The following is a 15,589-nucleotide window of genomic DNA, read 5'->3' on the forward strand; positions in this document are numbered from 1 at the left end:
TTTAACCTATATAGGTCTATATATCTATATGTCTATACTATAAATCAGGTGACCCTTGGGGCAGGGCCTATATTAAATAAACGGGCATATTCATGTCAGTTTCATGAAAATAAAGAAGACAATGCTACATGGTAAATATTGAAGCTGTAGACATTGTTTTGGTAGTAGGGCGTTTAACACAACTTTTCCGCGCAAGGTCAAACTATCATTCTTCTGATTGAGACGCCGTATCTTTCTGGACGAAATAGTTATGGCGAGCTAATCGAATTGTACATTCAAAAATGCAGTAGTAGTCATTGGATTATTTTTCTGCTTCTTATTAAATTCTTCCTTTGAAAATGCATTTTGTTTAAATATATAACAGATCACGTGCAGCAACATTATATCAGCCCTTATACCTATTTCAGTCTTTCAAGTAGGAAAATAATGCTCACAATATGGCAAAACACAGCTAGCTTTTTAAATAAACAATTGACGGTACTCCAAACCCCATAAATGTCTGAAGTTTGATAACTTGCCTTAAGAAATTGATAATTTATATGTATCAATATAACATATTGAAATTTAATGAATTAGCATATTTTTTATGTAACTCCAGTTTTAGTTTATACGATTGTCTCGTTTCAATAACTTATGATCTCAATAATCATGAAAGCCAGAGTTATGTTACTTGCCCAGATCATGTACTTTGTATTGATTAGTAAGTGTGTAAATTTATAAGCCATTGGTACAGGTAGAACTTTAGAAAAATCAAACTTGCCGTTCTAGGTTAATCTCGTACGGACAGACGGACGGACAGACGGCCAGACGGACGGACGGACGGTTCAATTACTATATGCCCGGGGCATAAAAATGTTTACCCTTTCACTCAGTTATAGACAGAAAATTGCAAAATGAAATGAAACACATATAAATGACTCGACAGAGTCATAACGTATTGTAATAGTGAAAAATATAGGCTGGCAAGACATTGTTTTGACTTATGATGAAGCTGAAAATATTCAACTTTATCAAATTTTTAAACAAATGCTAGACTTCCTTGAGCATAGGCACCCCATACTACAGAAAAATTTGAAGGTCCACCTAAGGTATGTACCTTGTAAATATAACATTGGTTAAAAAAATGACAAAGGCTGTATAAAAAAATGTAATAAAATATTCTTAGCAAAAGTGACATTGACCTTGTGACTCCCAGCACTTTGATTGTGACCCACGTACCTCTAACTTAATCCGAAGGACAAACACTATTCAAGATATCTTCCTACCCCTAACTTAATTCATAGGTTAAGAAGACGACGCAAGTTATTATCCTACCAATTATAAACGCTCCACGAATAGGTTTTGAACACTCTTGTTGTGTCAAAGTTATGTCACAGACAAAGTTCAGAATGTAAACATGAACAAAGAACAATAACCCCAAAATTAGGCAAGACAGAGTTATGGCTTTTGAGCACTGCACTTCTGCTCAATGAGATCTATCTACCTACAAAGTTTTATGTTGATACCTCTGATAGTTTTAGAGTTATGTCCCGGACAAAGTTCAAAGTGTAAACATAAACAAAGGGCAATAACTTAAAAAATAAGCAAGAAAAAGTTATGGTTCTTTTGCACTGCACTTTTACTCATGTGTATAAATCTATAAGTGCCCTCCATGACCCACTTACAATCAAAAGGAAGTCTAACATGCAAAGTTATCTTCATATTAAATAAGTAAGACATCTGTCCATGAAAAAAGGCTAAAATCTATTGTAGCACATGTGTCCTTGATCCAACTGGCCCCTATCTTAATGCAAAGGATGCAAATTATCAACCAAACTACACAAAAAAGAGGTTCTCCCTTGGCATGTTTGTATTTAACACTTAAAAGTAAAGGTTCGGTGAGCAAAATGTTTAAATTTATTTTTTACACCAGTGACCTTGTTCTTGACCCCAACAACCACAAAAATCAAGAAGAACATTTAAGGTATCCACCTACCTAATATGAAATATAGCATTAAATAACTGAAGTTATTAGGAGGAAGATAAATCCAACTTTCTGAAATAGGTTCACCATACAAGACCCTTTTTTAAAATCATAAAAAGAGAAATAACTGGGGAAAAATGGATGACACAGTTATTTAATATGGCAATAACATGAACTTTGTATTGATAAGTATGTGTGGAAATTATGAAGCCATAAGTATAGATAGAACTTGCCGGTTTACATGTTAACCATTATTCATTTTCTAAGTGCTGAAAAGGACAATAACTTTTGGAAGCCATAGTTATGTAACTTACGCAGATGATGAACTTTATATTGATTAGTAAGTGTGTAAATTATAAAGCCATTGGTACAGGAAGAACTTAACAAAAATCTAACTTGCCGTTTTAGGTTAACCTCGTGCGGACAGATGGACGGACGAGCGGTTTAATTACTATATACACGGGGCGTAAAGATAAAAAACCTAAAGTTTGATAAAAAAACAATATAAAGTAAAAGATATTGGGAAACATAGTAAGAAAACATATATAAGTATTTGGAGAAAAAATATTAATTAATTCATACATCGTAATCTCCCTTTGTAATATATGTCAAAGTTTTTGGAATGAGTCAATGTGACCTTGGCCGTGCAAAAGAAGCTATCTAAGTAATACTAATATTTCTGCAAAAAGTTAAAGACCGGACACGCAACATATTAAAAAAACAGACGGACGGACGACCAGGTGCATAACAATATTCGTCGAAATTATTTCTGACGTACAACTAGCCAGTGTATGTCACTTAAAAAACTTACTAATGATTTTCCTATAACTAGTAGTTCCATGTACCAACGTCTTGCCATTTAGTGCTCGTAAAAATGGCACGGACCATCGGCGTAGGCGCAGACAAAGATTACTTGACAATTCTCGTTGCATATTACATTTAAGCAATTGTTTTGATTCAAGTTAATCTTTTTGAACGAATGTTGTAGTCGCCATATAGAATCCAACATTAGCGACTCTGTTTGGAGATTGTTATTTATTTTATGGTTTCATATGATTTGTATATTTAATTAAAACATCTTGAGTGTATTCTGCTTACTTTTAAATGTGGCTGATGTATTATTGACAATGCTCCTTTCTTCCCAATACTTTATTTGAAACAAGAGATACTTGTTAGCTCCATTTTTCTTAGTATTGTATTGTATAAATTGGATAAGAAAGATTTAAGAATAGTAAAGCTAAAATACAGAAAGGAAAATTACATTTCTTGCAGATAAAGAAAATGGTATATATTTTGCATCCAGCATCATTCCATCCATACTGCGGAAAATTCATTACAACACAGTCTTCATATCCTCCTAAATCATTCGGTTCTCCCGGGTACCAATTAGTAACACTAGAATACACATTACACATTCTAATCAAGAGTATTTTAACGTTTTAATAAGCTGTTACCACAAAAATGAAGGCATAGCAATGAAAATAGAAATCCACTGAAAGTATTCAAGCTTGAAGTATTCATTTATAAATACTCAAAAACAGTGGAAAAATCTACCACAATATATATATATATTTTCCCATATGACAATTCTGTGAATTTCTTATGTATGCCTACATCAGAAGAAATAAGTAAAACACAAATAATTATCTCAATACAGATAAATGTAGAAAAGTTCCCAAGTTATGTTCCTACCAAACATGAGGAGAGACATTTGTCAATTGATAAATCTACCTGTCACCTTAAAAGCGCAATCTATGTTTGGCAACGATTATCTTGACCTTGACCAAAATTAACCCTTACGTTAACCCGAAGAAAGATTACCTGCCTAGGCAAGTCCATATTAACCCTTTACCACATATATACGCGAAACAACGCACTTTCGACCCCCCCCCCTTTTTGGGCCTCAAATAGGAAAAAAATGTCCTATTTGGGCCTAAACATAAGTTTTCGTTTGAGAAATGTTGCTAAAAAAATTGAGCAGTTTTTCGGCGCCGGCCCCCCCCCCCATCCAAAAGATACATCAGGGGGTTGCCAGAAGGGGGATGTGCCCCCTTCTGTTAGGGGGGTTTGAAGGGGGGCGGAGTCCCCCTCATCGCCAAGAAAATTTTGGACTTGTCAGAGGCTAAAAATGACCCCAGGTCGATCATAATGTAACGTTTAACCAACGCTGAAAAGCCTTTGACTCTATCTCAATCCCTTGAGAAGTTGCAGCACTTTGAAATAAATTTTGATGGAAAAAATCGAGGCAAAATAGTGATTTTTGGCAATTTTGAGATGCCCCCTCGTTGCCATAGTAACAGGAAATTTAAGACTGAGCATGTCGTTACAAAGGCAATGGTCCAGTCAACATTTGTGCCAAGTTTGATTAGTATTGAAGCATTTTTCATAGTTTCATAGCAGTTTGAACTTGTAACAGGAGGCTTTTCAGTGAAAACGGCCATTTTTCACAATATGCTCATGGGGGAAAGGGTTAAACACGAAATACATCAATTTAGAAAAAAAGGCTGTATAAGGAAAAAATGTAAAAAAAAGTATTTGTACACCAGTAACAATAACCTTGCCTTCAATGACGCCACAAATCCAAAAAAGTAAGAGGACCATTAAGGTACCCATGTCTCAAATATATGTAAGCATATAGATTTTTCCACTCGGTATGTCAGATGTTAAAAAAGAGGAAAGTGAAGCATCCAATTGTATAAGGTTGAACGCCATGCATGTATTATGCCATTAAAAACAAACATCAGAAGCCCTTTTTTTAATAACCGACTGACACAAAGACAGCGGGGAAAAGTTCAGTTACTTTAGTATTATTAATAAAAGAAATGTTTAATATAAATAATATATAATAATGTCTGAGAAGTTTGATCAAAGTGATAATAATGGTCAAAATCAATGCAAATTAAGGTTTACATAATCAGCCTATCAAACTCGGTTATTGCAATGAAACGGGAAATGGTACTTAACCCTTTACATCATATATACGCGAAAAAACGCACTTTCGACCCCCCTCCCTTCTTTTAGGCCTCAAATAGTGAAAAATGTCCTATTTTGGCCCAAAACACATGTTTTCGTTTGAGAAATGTTGATAAAAAGTGAGCACTTTGTGAGAGGCTAAAATGACCAAAGGTCGATCATAAGTTAACGCTGAAAAGCCTTTAACTCTAAATTCCTTGAGAATTTGCAACACTTTGAAATAAATTTTGATGGAACAAATCAAGGCAAAATAGTAATTTTGGCAATTTTGAGACGTCCTCTCGTTGCCATGGTAACAGGAAATTTAAGACTGAGCATGTCGTTATAAAGGCAATGGTCCAGTCAACATTTGTGCCAAGTTTGATTAGTATTGAAGCATTTCGCATAGTTTCATAGCAGTTTGAACGTGTAACAGGAGGCTTTTCAATGAAAATGGCCATTTTTCACAATATGCTCATGGGGGAAAGGGTTGAGACTGAGGGCCGGACCATACGTACCTTATATATTTTAATACGAAGGAAAGTGTTCAGTAAAAGTACAGAAACTGTCACGTGATCTTATATGATTACATAAAAACTACAATGTCAGGTAAGCAAAGCGAAAACGTTTTACATTCCATAATAGTTGAAAGAAAACTTTTACACGATCGTCCAGATTTGTTTGAGAAAGGAATTGAGGTGAAAGTGTAAAACAACCACAGAGTAAAAATAAAAAGAAATTCAACAAATATTTTGAGTGTTCGCTTTGTGTGCAAGCATTTGTTGGTTCGAGTATCAGGCGGAGCTCTTTTTTGTTATTTTAGTTTCTCAGCACATTAACAATACAAGAGATAATCTATTAAAATATATTATTTATGTTTCTTATTTTTCTTATTATGGGTTTAAAACCGCTTTCTTATTCTTATAATATTTCTGTTGAATAACAGAACAATAAATGCAAACTCTCTCCATAAAAATCAGAGATGGTACAGTATTTGAAAATGTTTTGCTTTCAAGTGGAATGAGGAATGTGTACCTTGCCAAAGGTTTGGCTTAAGAGATACTCATTATCTTCAGACTTACACTCTAATTACATATATAGCTGAGCGGATGGGCAAGTAATGGAAAAACATTAACAAGTATTAGTTTGCTCTGGAAAATGAGAATCCATGTATATAGAAGTGATATCCATGTATATAGAAGTGATATCTATGTATATAGAAGTGATATCCATGTATATAGAAGTGATATCCATGTATATAGAAGTGATACCCACAAATAAATGTTTTAATTTGTAATTTCACATTTGACCTTCAAGTAACACCTTGACTTTTGACACAAAACCTTAATTTGTCCCAAGTTATATAAACATCCCGCCACGCATGTAGACGTTAGGCTTCGGGCACAGGTTTTGCACGGACCTTCCATGTGTGACCTTGATCTTTGAGCAGCGGGCTTGGGTCTTGTGTGCAACACAACATCCTATCATGGTGAACATTTGTACTAAATTAATTTGAAATCCTTTAAAAAATAAGCATAATATAAGCTAAAGACCGGACAAAATTGTAATATTTTTATTTGACCTTTTGTGACCTTGACAAAAAACTCAACTCAAAGAACATTTCTGCTAAATTATATTAAAATATATCCATGTATATAGAAGTTATACTAGCAAATGAATGTTTTTTGTGGTTATTTGGCCTTTGAACCCTAAGTGTGACATTGACCTTTAAAACAGAATAGTAAATTTTTCATGCAACACTCCGTCTCACTATTGAGAACATTTGTTCCAAGTTATATCAAAATCCCTATAGGCAAGTAGAAGTTACGCTTCGGACACAAGATTTGCGCCGACTCTCAAGTTTCACCTTGAATTTGAGCGGCGGACCTTAGTTTTTGTGAGACATACCACCTTACCATGGTGAACATTTGTAACAAAATTGTATCCTTTAAAGAATGAGCAAGATATAGACAGGACAAATCCGGACGGACAGACAGACGGAGCTCATTTCTTTATTTCCCTTATTTTTTTTGTAAATGCAGGAGACAATTACTGATGATTGAAAGTACGGGAGCCTTTATTACGACCGCCACACCAACCAAAGAACATGTTTGTGAGCAACATTGTTCAAGAAGTCAAGGCAGAAATCACAATAAGCATCCGAGACACAATCTAGCCACTCCAATAGGGCTTATACTGGAAATAAAAAGTACACAGTAAGTAGCAAACTGTTTACCTTAATGGTGAGTTATCAGCCCAGACAAAAGTACCTTCGTTCATCCTGTCATTAGCTCCTATCCAAAATAGTGTAGGAGCATCTCCAGGTGTATAGTATAGTTCAATTAATACATCTGGAATATAAATTCATCAATCGTCTAACAGCATAGTCTTTAAGTCACACTTAATAGCTTGTCATGATTATGTGAATTTCAACCATTTGTGAAATCTTTTGATTAAAATACTACATTTACTATTACTGTTTTGGATAACGCTGTTGAAGATCAGTTTTCAGATTGTTTTAATCAGGAAACTGGTTTGAAGTTAAACAATGAATTGTACGATAAATTTACCGGTAAAACATATTCTAATGACTTCATTAATAATGCTACTGAAAAAGTACCTGCCTTTTTGTGTGAAGCAGCTAATAGTTGTAATTTGTTACTTAAGAAGAAAGTTTCTCATTCTGTTAATAAGAAGAACAATTAGGAGTGGTTTGATAATGATTGTGAAAATGCCAGACATCATTATCATACAATTAAAGTAAGCACAGAAGCACAGAAGTGCTGAATCATACAATCATATGGTAAGAAATAGTAAAGCCGCCTATAAAAAAGTTGAATAAGAAAATGAACATGTTTCAAAATGATGTTAATGAGAATATTTAAAAACCAGGGTAGTGCTAATGACCCTTATCATTTTGCTGGTATAACTATAACCAGTTGTTTTGGTAAACTTTTTACATCAGATTCTGTGTTATATAATAGATTGAACTTATTGTTAGACGATAATAATTTACAGTGTGAAGAGCAGGCAGGTTTAAGAAAAGGATATAGTGCAGTAGATAATATTTTTGCTTATTATTGACCTCCTCTTAACTAAGAAAAGAGTTTGTTTTGTGCATTAATTTCATAGATTACAAAAAAGCCTTTGATTCTGTGAATCGTTTGGCCATGTGGCGCAAACTGTTAAATATCAATATCAAAGTCAAAGTTGGCATAACTCATCTGACTTTTTAAACTAGTCACATTGGTTTACGGCAGAGGGAAAATTTTGCTCCTGTATTATTTTCATTGTTCTTAAATGATTTAGCAATTGTCTTCTAAGTTTGAAAGTTTAGAAACATTGTCAAAAGCTAACTTTGATACCTTAAGTACTAGTGATATTGTATATTTACGCTTGTATATTATGCTGTATGTTGATGACACGGTAATTTTAGCAAAAAGCCAAAGCGATGTACAGGATGCATTATTTGCGATTCAAGGTTATTGTGCGCTATGTGGATTAACTTTTAATGCTGCGAAAACCAAAATGTTATTTCTAGTAAATCCAAGTTAAATAATATAATTTGATTTTTTATGATAAAGGTAAACCTGACAGTGTTAATGACTTTTCTTATCTTGGTGTCCAGTTTAATTTAATGGAAACTTTATAAAAACAAAGAAATGTATTGTTGATCGAGCCAGAAAAGCTACGTTTTCATTAATCACTAAAGCTAGGAAGTTAAACTTACCAAATTCTCTTCAAGTATAACTCTTTGATTCTTTAATTACACGTATTTTGTTGCGTGATTCGGAGTCTGTTACTGATATAGTTAATTCTCCTTGGATTGCATTTGTAAAACTTGAAATGTTTCATCATGCAACGGATGCCCCCGCATGCAGCCAAATTTTCAGATGTTATAATATTTAGTTCCAAATTTGTTTGCACAAAATTTTTTTTTTTTCATTTTAAGTTCAAAGCCCTTAAAATTATTCAATGTTAACACAAACCATTTTTATACAATGGTCAAGGCACTGGAATTATTCAGTCTTAACCTTTTATAAATTGCATGTTGTATATTTGTAGCCAAAATAATGGCTACATACATTTCCACAAAAAAATGAGTGCTGAACTGAAAATTCAAAATTTTCCAACATTCATGAAAAATAAGTTTGTCTCTGCCAAAAATCATCACACTATGACCAAATTCCACATTGACCTGCGCATTCCTTTGACATATCCATATGTCAAATTTGAGTTGAATATGTAACACTTTTGTGAGAAAATGAACAGAAACTGATAAATTCATATTATTTTCAAAGTCAAAGGGAGATTATTCTGCCAAAAATCATTTAACCATGTCCAAATTCGAAATTGACCTGTCCATTTCTTTGGCGTATCCATATGTAAAGTTTGAGTTGAATGTGTTGTACCGTTGGGGAGATAATGTACGGAAACTTAATGAAACTGAAAATTTCATATTATTTTCAAAGTAAAAGGGGCATAACTCTGCCAAAAATCATTGAACCATGACCAAATTCGAATTTGACCTGTATTTTTTCTTTTTGGGATGGATGTGTTGTACCGTTGGGGAGATAATGAAAGGAAACTGAAAATTTCATATTATCATCATAACTGCCAAAAATCATCAGACCATAACCAAATTCAAACTTCACCTGTATTTTCTTATGTCAAATTTGAGTTGAATCTGTGCAACCGTTACTAAGATAATGAACGGAAACTGATGACGACGGAATGACAGAATGAAGGACGGAACTGGGTAACACTATATGACCCGGTCATTATATGGCGGGGGCATAAAAATGTTAAGATGAACTAGTTAGGTCTGAATGCTTTCTTACCCAAACAGTAGACGATCTTGACCATTTCAAATTGTAAGTTAAGAACAGACTGTCACAATATGATCAGTTTGTACAGAATAGGAATAGTACAGTGTTCAGTTCTGAACAATGTTTAGTGTATCAAACTTATAAGCTGAAAATAGTTTTGAGGAATATTATAATATATTGCCTAAAAATCTTTCTATTTATATGTGTAAGTTTAGAACTATGAATCATAAGTTTCCTATAGAGAAAGGTCGATATCTTAATATTGAACATGCTGTTAGAATATTTAACTTATGTACAAAAATTGTCTTGGAGATGAATTTCATAATCTTTTTGAATGCACACATTTTCCTAATGATAACAAGAAATATGTCGAAGGATATTATGTTAAACTTACTTAAGTTAAAGCAACTTATAAATTGTAAAAATAAAAATAAACTTATTGAACTTGCTTTTTTGTAAGCTTTTATTACAAAGTATCAACTGACTCATTCTCCAAAATTAGCTTATATATTATAATGAAGATGTTTTGTTTTTTTTTGTGTTTTTTTTTTGTTCTTGTTTTTTATGCAGAGAATCGTTAATTATGTTTTACATTGTTCGATAAGTGTTTGTATGCACTTGTGCTATAAACCTTTTATCATGGTTTTGTTTATATTTGTAGTTTTAATCACATGCATGTAATATTCCATGATTAAATAAACTAAACTATATGTTCTTGTTTTCTCTTCCGAAAAGGGTGACCATTTCAGTGTGTATAAAACAGGTTGTGCAATAAAGTTATGTGTAACACTAATACAAACAAAACATGAAATGAATAAGTATTCCATCCTTTTTGTGAAATAAAATATCCTGATAGAATATAACTGAATTAACTTGTGTTTTAGTCTTCAATGTCTGTTGCTAGCTAAATAGATCAGTAGTGAGAGACCTTGAATTTAAAAGTTTGAGTCCAAGTAAATGTTTGTTCTTTCGGTGAAAACGGATTACATTTTTTGTTACTACAATAGATCTATATCTAATGGTTTCGTACTATGCCGCTGTTAAAATATTCATGTGACAAATGAATCATGTTTAACAGCATATATATACAATAATATGTAACGTTTTAGAAATGTTCATTTATAAAAGGAGACAAATTGAAGGCGGCCGGATAGCTGTCGTAAGTAGCTCAGGACATTATTCCAAGAGTTCCAACTCCAAGTAAAGGTCAGTGTGCTTCTTTCTCACCCTGTGACACATGGAACAAAATCTCTTATAACTAAACCATCTTTAACTCGACTTACCTTTAAAAGTGTTTAGTTCATCCATATTGGAGAAAAACAAAAGATCAGCATTCTTCTCTAGACAGTGAGTTCTAGCATCTTCCCACTTCTTATTTTCCCTTACAAGTTGGTAACAGAAATTACTGGAGTAAATCCAGTCAGGACCGCAAAGCGGTGACGTCTGTGCTATAATTTATACAAAGAGAAAATATCACAATTACAAGAGAATATATGTAATGTATGTGCCAAGTTTTTAAATTTAACCATTCAAATTTAAAGAATTTCAATATGTCAACACAAAATGAGGTAACAGCAGAATATGCATATGACCGGTTTAGACATGACTTCGGTAATAAAAGTTTAAGTCATTGTCAAATTGTTTTTTAGTTTTTTATTAATATGAATACCATCAATGTTTGAATAAAAACGTTACGTTAAATTGGAAACTCACTGTTTATAACACTACTGTACGTGGCACACTTATTTTTCTTTTCTTTATTTTGTAGGATATCTATACTTTTTTATATAGATTTAATCTTTTTACGTTTTTTGATCTTTCTTTTTATTGTAAATTAACAGAAGACTTCCAATATTTTCTGTCGCACTGGATAAATGATATAAAAAGGAACACGGTGAAATTTAAATGCAAATAACAGAGCACTAAGCAAGAGAAAAGTTCGAAGCTGAAATCTATAAAACTTTTTTTTTATTCCTAAGTGGGATAAAAAGTATTCATCAAAAACTTGACAAACAAGAACTGACGTTGTGCACAGATATAAACCTCTTAAGCAGGGCCCAGTAGAAGACCGTGACTTCAATCCTGAATCAAAGACATGGTTACTATAAAAAAATAGTGTAATAATAATATAGAAACATAAACAAATACTTTCTCATATTCTAAGTGAGCCATATTAATTTCAAAGCATCCATGAATAAAGCATGAAGATATGTACGTTGACACAGAGATGACATTTGTGTTTTTTATTTATCTCGTGCGCACGAGATATTATTTCGTGGTCACGAGGTACTAACTCGTGCTCAAGAGATAAATAAGTGGTGCGCACGAATTACTATGTCGTGACCACGAGATTCTAAGTATTGGGAACGAGATAATTAGGTAGTGCGAAGAGTTACTATGTCCTGGCCACAGGTTACTAAGTCGTGCGCACGAGATACTTCTTCGTGGTCACGACTAACGAAGTCTTTCGCCCGAGATAATTAAGTGGAGCGCACGATACACTATATCCTTGCCACGAGTTACTTAGTCGTGCGCACGAGATAATAAAGTCTAGGGAACGAGTTAAAGTCTTGGGAACGAGTTACTATAGTAAGTCGTACGCTCGAGATAATTAATCAATAAGCTTACACTATATATGTGATTTCTTAAGTTAACCAGAAATATGTCATGGGACAATGTTCCCCCTACTTAACCTGCCTGTCACAGTGCCATGTATTTAAGTTATTGATTGGACAATGATTTCACATTTATATTTGTGACCCTTATTTTTGACTCAATGCCCTGAAACTATTAGTGTGCATCTTCTGATTAGGTGCAATGTACAAACTAGGTTATATAAACTCATTTGTTCTCAAGTTATTCATCAGACAAGGATTTTACACGAAGAGTAATGAGCACCCTGACCTATGACCTAAAACATCAATGCAGGCCATCTACGGACCATAGGCAATGTACCTACCAAATCAAATAAACCGTGGCTTATTCCCTCTCAATTTATCGTATGAACAAGATTAACGTACAGCAGATGGTCCCCATAAAGGGTCATAACTAAGTCAAAATTAAAGTCTGATCTATGGGCATTGAATAGTGATCTCTAAGACATGCACTAAGTTTAAAGTGAATGCCTTCAGTAGTTTCAAAGATTTATGTTGCACGAAAAACTTAAACCAGGAAATTTCTAAGTTTAAAAAGTTCCACTAAGTTCCAGGTAATTAAATCTCGTTCCAACGGCTTAGTAACTAGTGGCCACGACATAGTATCTCGTGCTCAAGACTTAGAAACTAACGGCCACGACATAGTATCTCGTGCTCAAGACTTAGTAACTAGTGGCCACGACATAGTATCTCGTGCTCAAGACATATTAACCTGTGGCCACGATATAGTATCTCGTGCGCACCATTTAATTATCTCGTGCCTATGACTAACTAACTCGTGGCCACGACATATTTTCTCGAGCGCACGTTAGAAACTCGTGGCCAAGACATGGCCACGACATAGTTTCTCGTGTACACCAATAAATTATCTCGTTTCCACGACTTAATAACTCGTTGCCACGACATAGTATCTCGTGCGCATGACTTAACTATCTCGTACTAAGTAACTCGTGCTCATGAGATAATCACTTGTAGCCATGACAGATTTTCGTGCGCACCACTTAATTATCTCGTGTCCACGACTATGTTTCTCGTGGGTACGACATAGCATCTCGAGCGCACGACTTAATCATTACGTTCCCACGACGTAGTAACTCGTAGCTGCGACATATATTCTTGCGCGCACAACTAAATTATCTTATTTCCCAAGACTCGTGGCCCAAACATAGTATCTCGTGCGCACCTCTTTATTATGTCATCATCTCTGTGCCACCGTAAATATGCCCAGAAAAAACATCAATGCATTGTTTTGATATACAAGTATAACCTTCACCTTTTAAACTGTCGGACATTTTTAAAATGTGGCACAGAAGCATGGCTAGTTATTTCAAAATTCATTCATGGATTACAGAATGTGTAACTGGGTATAACAATCGACGCACTTCATTGAGAATATACATTCACCTTAGAAACACTAGCTTGACCTTGATATTTATACTTCAACATTACAAAATACATCAGTGAATGACAAAAAGACATGGGCTGGACATGACTATCAATGCATATCATGACATTTGATATTCAAGTATTAACTGAAACCTTTTGTCTGCTGAGCTTAATTTTGTTAATTACATATCTTAATAAGAGCACATTTATGCATAATTATTTCTAAGTCAATGGATGAATGACAAACCTACGCACAGAAGAAGACATTATATTCGCAATCATTACGTTTGACATTTAAAGTGGAGATCTCACCTCTATACGCAAAACACCATCATCATTTAATTGTATCAAATAACTTAAAAGTCCATCATCGAATGACAGAATTGTTGATTGGACACAACCACCAATGCACTTTAATGACAAATTTCAAAACATCACTTTGTAATACAAATGTAACCTTGACCCTTTGAGCTAGAAATCCGATTTTTTTCACGGGACACAGTTATTTATATATTTATGCGTAATTATATTTCACACCCACCGAGGAATGACAGAATTCCTAACCAGAAACAATATATTATTGTCCTTTTAAAAAGTTCGTATCATGACTTTGACTGCAAGTGTGCCCTTGACCTTTCAGGAAGGGACCCGATTCTCGCGGACGTCACGTCGTCATTATGTTCAAAACATTTATGAAACTCTTATGCACGAAAATGACTTTTCCGCAACTAGCACGTAAACAAAATTCTGATAATGATAAGATTTCTATCCAAATCAAACTATTTTATGATAAATACATTTCTGCAAAATTTGGATACCAAATTTGCCATACATTTTCTACTTATGTTTACGAAATGTCCGGGTGACCAATGCACACTTTCTATGGCAACATACTATATTTTGGTTATATTTTATATATCCATCATTATGTATTATTTGATGAATTAGTGTTATATGTTTCTAGTCACATTATATTTTATATAATAATGTTTCTTATTTTATAACACACAGTTATGTTTAAGTTACATTTGTAGAATACAATTACGTTATTAACAAGTGTTACGATGTGTATTGTAAGACAATATAAAATTATATTGATAGAGAAAAAACACAAAAAACACTTACTCGATACTTTCATTGGTAAGTTACCAACCAGTATGGACCAAACATAAATCATATAAACGTGGTAATACAGCAATGTCTTCATGATGCTGAAACTGAGAGAAACAAAACATTATTGAAGTGGCTACCACGCAAACATTTCTCCCTTTAAAGGTTAGAGGTATATAACAAGAGGTGACTGTAGGACTATTCTCGCTTGACTATTCTCAGTGCTCGATATTATAACAAGATGCCAAATAATGTAGAAGAGACATCACATAGCTATCTTGGATCTTGGGTACCGATGATAAAAAGTTGTAAGTTCAAATTTTTAGAACTAAAATTAGATGCGGAGAACATATGGATTGGTATCGGCTTGATGATGTTTTCTGCCATTCTGATGTCACAAGTCACGTGGGATGGACCAAAGTAAGAATTTTTAGAATTAGAATAAGCTTGGAAAAACATATGAATTGGTATCGGTTTATTGATGTGTTCCGCCATTCTGATGTCACAAGTCACGTGGTGGGCCTATGTGTAAGAAATCTTGACAAAATGTCCATGTTGTCCAAAGTCATTGCCGACAGATCTGACAATTATTTATTGTTTGTAACATTCTTCATATTTCTTACCTTTTTGTAAAAAACGTGTAGTATAATTATTATCAATTTCAATCTAAACCATTAAAGGTCCTTTATTCCTCA

General features: G+C 33.8%; 1 protein-coding gene across 1 annotated transcript in view; it reads right to left on the minus strand.

The window, feature by feature from the left end:
- The window catches only part of LOC132753149 (von Willebrand factor D and EGF domain-containing protein-like), an 87,992-nt gene extending 72,960 nt beyond the window's left edge, over positions 1-15,032 (minus strand). The window contains exons 1-4 of the mRNA XM_060743594.1: positions 14,910-15,032; positions 11,028-11,192; positions 7,152-7,266; positions 3,225-3,358 (exon numbers count right to left, since the gene is read on the minus strand). Of these exons, the coding sequence (XP_060599577.1) occupies positions 3,225-3,358; positions 7,152-7,266; positions 11,028-11,192; positions 14,910-14,991 (496 nt within the window). The 5' untranslated portion in view covers positions 14,992-15,032. The remainder of the gene's footprint in view (positions 1-3,224; positions 3,359-7,151; positions 7,267-11,027; positions 11,193-14,909) is intronic.
- Positions 15,033-15,589: the final 557 nt, after the last annotated feature.

Source organism: Ruditapes philippinarum, unplaced genomic scaffold, assembly GCF_026571515.1.
Source record: "Ruditapes philippinarum isolate M1 unplaced genomic scaffold, ASM2657151v2 ctg2822_1_1_1_1, whole genome shotgun sequence".
Lineage (NCBI taxonomy): Eukaryota > Metazoa > Mollusca > Bivalvia > Venerida > Veneridae > Ruditapes > Ruditapes philippinarum.